The sequence below is a fragment of the Suricata suricatta genome, chromosome 12, assembly GCF_006229205.1.
Source record: "Suricata suricatta isolate VVHF042 chromosome 12, meerkat_22Aug2017_6uvM2_HiC, whole genome shotgun sequence".
Lineage (NCBI taxonomy): Eukaryota > Metazoa > Chordata > Mammalia > Carnivora > Herpestidae > Suricata > Suricata suricatta.
In genome coordinates this window covers 90,375,311-90,382,797 of record NC_043711.1, presented here as the reverse complement: position 1 = coordinate 90,382,797, position 7,487 = coordinate 90,375,311, and the positions used below count along the sequence as shown (strand labels likewise).

Genomic DNA, 7,487 nt, shown 5'->3' with positions numbered 1-7,487 from the left:
AAAGTGTGGATACTGAAAAAGTATGCTTACTCTATATCCACTAGGAGTATACTAGTCAGCCATTTAAAATAGCAGATCTCTTCGTAAGAGCAAGCTGCAGAACACCATTCATTGAAGGACGAACAGCTTACTAGGAAGAGGTTTTATGATCAAAGAATTGTGGGCAGTGACCGATATTGTTAACAGCAGTTTCCTTAGCCAGTGAGCTCTAATGGAAAGATACTTCCCATTCCCAAGTATGTATTAGTTTTGTAATTAAAATTAAGTCAAAATTAAGAACAAAACATCCAACAGCCATAGGACTGAAATTGGATAGTCAGAAAAGCACCTTCTGAAAGCAAGGTAAATAATTGTAAGGCTTCCCAAATGTCAACTGCCAAAGTTTAGAGTGCTCCAAGTCTCAATTCAGGAAATTAGGTTAAGGACTTTGGAAAAGATGATTAAAAGCTTCCTAGTTTACCTGAAAAATTTTTGTCCCGGAAAATGTTCAAACTGGTATTAAGGTTAACAAGTAAATAAATTCTACTTGAAAATAAACAGTACAAAAGTTTCATATAGTTAATCCTTCACAATAACAAGTAGTACTTATTATAGCTATTCTATGCCATGACAATATATTCCTGGTACTAACCTCTATTTAGACTTTAAGTGATCTCTACACCTAAGATCAAGAGTTCTCTGCTCCACTGATGGAGACAGCCAAGCCTCCAGATTATAATCTTTAATCTTAACAACTCACGGCTTGTCCTCATTTCATGGATGACATTAAAGCACAATGACTATGACATGCCCAAGATAAACCATCTGCTATGTTGCCTAAACAGGTCTCTGAGGAACTGAAAACAAGACTTTTTCCTCATACTCAAGCCAGGAATGGCTTGCCAAGTGGCATCTCTAGTTGAAAAAACCATTTACCAAATATTTGGTGCTAAGTGGGGAGGAATACACAATAAATCCAAAACCAGCCTTTCCCTCAGTAAGCATTTTATTGAGGAGATTAAAGCATAAGGTAGGTTTAACAAAGTGGGGAAAAAGAAGATATCAGGATGAAAGATAGTAACAACACAGGACTGGAACGGAAATTATAGGAACTGGTAGGACTCAAATTGGCCTTAAAGGCACTATGGCGTGTCAGTCAACACTATCAGGTAAAAAGAAAGGGGAATCAAAGATGTTGCTCAGTTCTATTTTTGCTCTCAGTTTAATACTCCATCTAGCCACAGATTTACACAGGGCATGTTGTAGACTCTCAGATTCTACTTATAAGTTAGCAAGGGACTATTTCATCAGTCAGGTCTGTCCTCAAGTGGGCCCGTTATAGTGGTTCAGTATATCGAATGACACTGATATCCACAGAGATAGACTAGGACTAGATTTTTTAATGTTTGTTTTTGCTATTATCAGGAAACTTTTATGGGTGTAGGCACTTACCCATAAAATTACCCACTTTGGGGGCAGCTAACAATGTAGGCGAACCTGCCTATTACCATGTAAGGTTAGACTAACACAAGAAAGCCCAGTTGAAAGATGTTGTACACTTTTACAAAGTCATATTTCATACTGCAATATTCCCCCTCCTTTTTAAAAGGCTGTGGTGTTAAAAGCTTTTGTTCTTTCCCTGAAAACGAGAGAACTTTGGTCAAAGCCAATTCTTAAACCAACTTGTTCTTAACCAAATTTTGAAAGGCAGCTGGATGTGCCTCTTCATGAGTTATAACTTCTGTTCTTTCATGTGGGCAAAATAAAAGCTATAATCGCAGACACCAATGTCTTCTTTCAAATTCTAAAGTTTATACTGGGAACAAAACCATTTCTTATGAATATCTAAACTTTAGAACAGTATGAAAGTAAAGAAAATAAGGTCGTGGAAGAAGCATCAACCTTTTGGGGCACTGTTTTCCTAAGAGAAGGCTCTAAAATTTTATAATAGGAAGCCCAGAAACTTCTCAATTACAAATCTTCTTACGCACTATCGAGTACTCCTCCCAACTACTCTGTGATTTCGACACCTAAATCTTTAACTCAGTTTTCTCAAGCAGCCTGATCTCAGGTATATCCTCTGGATTATTTGAACCTACAAACCAACTCTAGATTACCATGCTTTCAAGTCACATCTGTGGCATGAGCACTGTGCCACCATGCCCCACTACAGTACAATCCAGTCCTTGATACCTTACATAGTGACAGCTCCTAGAACATAAAAAAGCGGAGTCAATCTATATCTTGGTTTCAAACCAAGGTTAATGAGAGCTTTTAAATGGAATTAAAGTATCTGAACATAAACTGAAACTGCACCTTCAACTAATTAGGTTTATAGATGCATGGACTCATTGGTTACCCAGCAACTCCTACAAATTTGCAGTGTAATTTGGCTCCCACAGCATATTTTATACTTCATATTGAAGTACAGAAAATTTAGAGTTTACCCATGTAAATTCTTTCCAAGGTCACCATATGCTGTAAAGTTATAAAGACGACCTAATCGATTACCACATAACCTCATCAACTATTAACTGATTGTTGGGTGGTTTTCACTCTAATCAGCAACCAATTTTACCAAGCAACCTGTTAAGTGCCGTTTAAATGTAAGAATCTTCAAGCCAAAAATGCAGTATCTGATTTTCTGCTTTGAACAAGAATATGCTAAATTTCCAATCAAAGAAAGGCTACTTCCGTTTTTATGTAACACTAAATCCCGTGGACCATACTCTAACAAAACACTAATTACACTGACCATTTCCACAAAGTGGGATTACCAGGCTAAACGGGTTCCCAAGTAATAAGAACTACTTCTTCAAGAGTTCAATTGAAGTTGAAAAGTTTTCATCATTTAAAATCCACTAACTTAGGCAAAACCGTGTAATGGACAGACTACAAAATACATTTTAAACTCAAAGGGGCAGATAGGACTTTGGCAAATTTGATTAACAGCACAAAATGTTATCCAAATTGAATAATTTATTGCTGGTCTGAGGCTTGCCTTCTTTTACACTTTGAATTTACATAGTTTCCACAAAGATTATCAATATTTAAAGAAATTTAATAGTGACCTATTCAGTAAGGCAATCATATTGGTAGCAAATTTTTATTGAAATCTTACATAACTCAAGCTTATAAAAAGCCAACATAATTGAAAATTGGGTTCTCCCTCTAAAGCCTTAGGTATTCAAAGCTTGAAACGGTTAAAAGTAAGCAAACAAAACAACAAAACCCCTGCAGCAGATCCTGCTGAAATACTTAAAAAAAATCTAAATGAGCTTAGTCTTTACAAAAGTTATTTTAGCTCAAAAGCTATAAAATCAAAGTTATCTTAATTCTACAAAGAAGGGAGAGGATCTTTGACTTCATGCCACCATTTCTTTAGAACCTCATCTTTTTCATCAAATTTGGCCACAAATCAAATTTCTGTGTGCCCCTGTTTTCAGGAGATTCCTCTTGCAGAAGAGGCCAAGTATAAACATGGAAGAGTAACTGCTTAAGCAAGTAGGAAAGTGTTCCATAATAGTGTGCAAAGAATGTAGAGTTCTAAGTTAATCTCTGGAACTCGATCTGGACCGTGACCTTGACTTTGAACGAGATCTAGAACGCGATCTTGAGGCTCTTTTTGGTGGAGGGGACACAGAACGTGCCTTTGAGGGTGGAGCAGGTAGGGGTGAATTTGAACGAGACTGGCTCCTTGATCTAGATTTTGACTTTATATCACCTTTTCCATTTTCTTTGGGGGAACGAGATCGAGAACGAGACCTGCTTCGAGATTTCTCATACTCCTTAGATCTGCTTCGAGAGCGTGAACGGGAGCCCCGATCAGACTTGGGCTTAGATTTGCTTTTTGATCTGGATTTCCTGCCTTTTGATCGAGAACGTGATCGACCTTTGCTCCGAGACCTGGATCTGGACAAGAAGAGCCAGATTTTTTTCTCAATACCTTGTCAGAGCATGCAAATAAAGTAACATTCAGAAAAAAAAAAAAAAAAAGATTTATAACACCTTATTATTTACCTGGAGCGACTTTTTGAGATGCTTCGAGATCTACTGCGGCTGCTCCTGCGACTCCTACTCCGTGACCTTCTTCTAGACCGTGACCTATAACAACAAAAAAAAGAAGAACCCAGTGACGCACAACAAAGAGACTACATACTGAACTAATTTCAGTTAAATATAAATTGAAATGCTGCTGTTTGAATGTTTCTTTGCTCTTGGCAAATATGGTTTCCTCTCCTTTCCCTGTATCTCAACAAATTACCTTGATCTGCTTCCAGAGTAAGACCGCCTATGGCTCGTTCGTGGTTTATCCTCAATGAGCCTGATATTTCTGCCATTTATTTCTGTACCATCCAGTTTATCCAAAGCACGCTTCATGTCAGAGTAGGATCGAAACTCAATCACACCTTCGTTTGTGCGTTCTTTGTGAGCATCCGCATAGGTTACTTCACCTGCTTGTCTCATGAAATCCTAAAAGACAAAATGTACATACAGGATAGGTGGAGGAACAGAGAGAGAGAGAGACGATCCCAAGCAGGCTAAGCTGTAAGCACAGAGCCAATGAGGGGCTCAAATCTACCCAACTGTGAAATCATCAGCTGAGCCAAAATCAAGAGTCAGATGTTTAACTGACGGAGCCACCCAGGCGCCCCGGCCGTATCATTTTTATCTCCATCCCAGTAGTAACCAGGCCTGACCCTACTTAGCCGTATCATTTTTATCTCAAATTAGAGCACATACCTTTAAATCTTGCCAACTGCAACGACTAGAAAGATTTTCTACAATAAGCCTGAATTCTGTACGAACAGGTGGTCCATATTTGTCTCTGCCAGAAGTTCTCCGACTGCTGTATCCACCTCCACCACCTTTATCACATGAAGAGAATAATTAGATGCTTTGTAATGATAAGGATGCATGTTTTTTTGAAAAGTTAGTACAAAACATATCAACTTTTATTTACTGGAGGACTTTGCTATTATACTGCTAAACCTTCGAAACAGTTGTGATTTGCCATAAATTAAATTAAGGGCAAGTCAAATAGACTAAATCCAACTAAACTTCTCCTACAATCTGTTAGAGAGTGACTGCTCCTTTAGTCAATTTACCTCGCTAAGTTTTATTTTACAGAACATTGTAAAATATAAAACTTAACTGATTACATGCATTTCTACATTTTACAAAAATGTTTACTAATTACACTAAGTACTTACATCACAGTGTGAGGTTTTTGGTGGTGGTTTGGCCACAAAACACGCAAGGTAACAGTCACCTAGTTCAGATTAACCAGTTTTGTCTAACCCTTGGAATCCTCACCATCACCCTGCGTCTAATGGCAAAAGGCTGCTGTCGTCATGGCTTCCGGTAAGGTCAGCCAAAGGGTCATAGGGCAAGGGTCACACAATGTATGGAAAAGCCAAGGCCAATCAGGAAAGGCAGTCATCTTAGCCTCAGTGGACACAGCCTCAGCCCCATTGGTCACTTTCAAATTGAAACATCAAGGACTTGTTAAAAAGTTTGAATTCAACATGCAACAATTTCAACATCAAACATTTAACATTACCAAACCCCTCCCACCTCCTCCCAATAACATGCCCCAAATAATTCAAATGCAGCATAAAGCTTATTTAAATCTACTGTGTGGTACCATACCACATTACTTTAAAATAGTATTTTCTGTGGCCCCCGCCAATTTTAGTAAAGTCTAAGATCTAAACTTAAAACTCCTCCCCTTACCCCGTCCCCACCCCACCCCACCTCCTCCCCAGCCTGCCCTCAAACTTCTACGCTGAAACATTCACATTTCTAGCTAAAGCACTGTCAGGCAAGCAAGGGGGTATAACAAATACTGCCATCCCTCACTTCCTCCGTAGGCAGAGCCCACGACAGTGCTGACAGGGGCCCAAGCCACCCCCCTCCCAACTTAGCAAAATAAAGAGGATAAAACAAAGTAAACATACAAACCCCCAAACACCCCAACCCTGCTAGGCAAAACCCGTAACCCAATCCCCGCGCTCCGGCGTCCCGCAGCTATCCCGGGCAGGCGTGAAGGCAGCGGCGCCCGGGGACACTGGAGCCTGTGGACCCCTGCCACCGCGCCTGCCCGGGCTGGGAGGCCCCACCCCGCCCACCCTAAGCCTGCGCCCGCCCCCCAGGGTCCCAAGGACGCGGAGCGCGCGGGGGTGGGACTCACTGCGGCTTCCGTAGCTGTAGCCGTCGCGATCGCGGCGCGGGCCCCGGGCATGCTCCACGATCACGCGCTCGCCGCAGAGCTCTTTGCCGTTCAACTCGTAAACGGCGTCGTCGGCGTCGCGGGAGTCCTCGAACTCCACGAAGCCGTACCTGGGGGCGGTGCGAGGGCCAGGGACCGGCAGGCGACGTTAGGCCGGGAACGCGCACGCGCGCGCGCGCCACCCCTGCGCCCGTTCCCCGGGCCGACGCCATTTTGGAGGCCCTGCCACGCGGCGCCGCGGCCTGGGCCTTCTTCTGTCCAACGGACCCCGCCGCCGCCAGACCCAGGTCAACTGCGGACGGACGCGGGCGCCCAGGCCCGACTCACCCATTTTTGAGGTCTATTTCGAGGAGACGGCCATAGCCGCTGAAAAAGCGCTGGATGTCCTTCTCTCGGACGTTGTAGCTAAGGCGTCCTATGTAGACGCGCGGCATGTCTGTGGCGGGCGAGGGCCCCAAAGGCTGGCTGTCAAACGGCTGACCGCAAGGCAAAAGCCGCGGTGCGGGTGCGGGGACGAGGAGAGCCCGAACGCGCGCCTCACACCGCAGCGGCGGCCGAGTCCAGCCACACAATGGTGCGCGCGCGCCAGGGCTGCACTATAAGGGCGGGTGGGATAGGGGCGGGGCCAGCGCGTGACGTCAGCGCGCAGCACGTACCCTCCCGCGCTGGAGCCCAGGGCTCGGGGGTGACTTGTAGGTCCGCTTCCGGCGAGGTTTGGGGGAAGTGCAGCTCTGGTACCTTACACAGTTTCTCTATCATTGTAAACGTGGTTTCCTGTCGTCGAGCCACAGACTTGCCTTATAATTTGTACTTTTTAAAAAAACCTCCGTGGCGTGATCTCTCCGGAACAGTCGCTCGGGAGGCAGGCCGGGAGGACTCCCGGTGTTCATTGGTCCTCGAGGTTGTCGTTAATAGGCCTCTGTGGTCGCTGATTGGCTCCTTAAAGCGAGGGTGCGAATTTCCTCCACTGATCCGCTCACGCTCCGCTCGGCGGGCAAAACGCGCCTGGACACCGGTGATTTTACGTTTCACCGAATCCGAGACCTGCGCTCCGGGGTAGTGGTGACCGGGCCGGGATCGTGTTACGAGCGCACAGCCCTGCTGGCCTCTTTCCGTGGTGGTCTCACTCACAGCCATCATCAGCCTTGACCGCCTCGCTGCACGTCCCCCTCCATGGGTCTTTCTTGAAACATTGGCAAGTCACCTGTAGATTGCTGTGTACATGGTGATTCCGCCCTCACTGTGGGTGTTCGCAAAGGGAGCACGACCGAGGTCT

The 7,487-nt window shown here is 44.3% G+C and overlaps 1 protein-coding gene across 1 annotated transcript; it reads right to left on the bottom strand.

Annotated features, from left to right (window-relative positions):
* Positions 1-2,938: 2,938 nt before the first annotated feature.
* Positions 2,939-6,801, bottom strand: SRSF6 (serine and arginine rich splicing factor 6). The gene is made up of 6 exons (XM_029916600.1): positions 6,539-6,801; positions 6,173-6,321; positions 4,723-4,847; positions 4,244-4,452; positions 4,000-4,083; positions 2,939-3,891 (listed from the first exon to the last, which is right to left on the bottom strand). The coding sequence occupies exons 1-6, from the start codon at positions 6,643-6,645 to the stop codon at positions 3,531-3,533; spliced, it is 1,035 nt and encodes a 344-aa protein (XP_029772460.1). The 5' UTR covers positions 6,646-6,801; the 3' UTR covers positions 2,939-3,530.
* Positions 6,802-7,487: the final 686 nt, after the last annotated feature.

Excerpts from the sequence above, each read along its gene's own strand:
- SRSF6 (XM_029916600.1), bottom strand. The coding sequence starts at position 6,645 with ATGCCGCGCGTCTACATAGGACGCCTTAGCTACAACGTCCGAGAGAAG. Across the intron at positions 4,848-6,172 it reads CTACAGCTACGGAAGCCGCA|GTGGTGGAGGTGGATACAGC; the intron begins GTGAGTCCCACC and ends CATGTGATAAAG. Across the intron at positions 4,453-4,722 it reads GCAGTTGGCAAGATTTAAAG|GATTTCATGAGACAAGCAGG; the intron begins GTATGTGCTCTA and ends TTTGTCTTTTAG.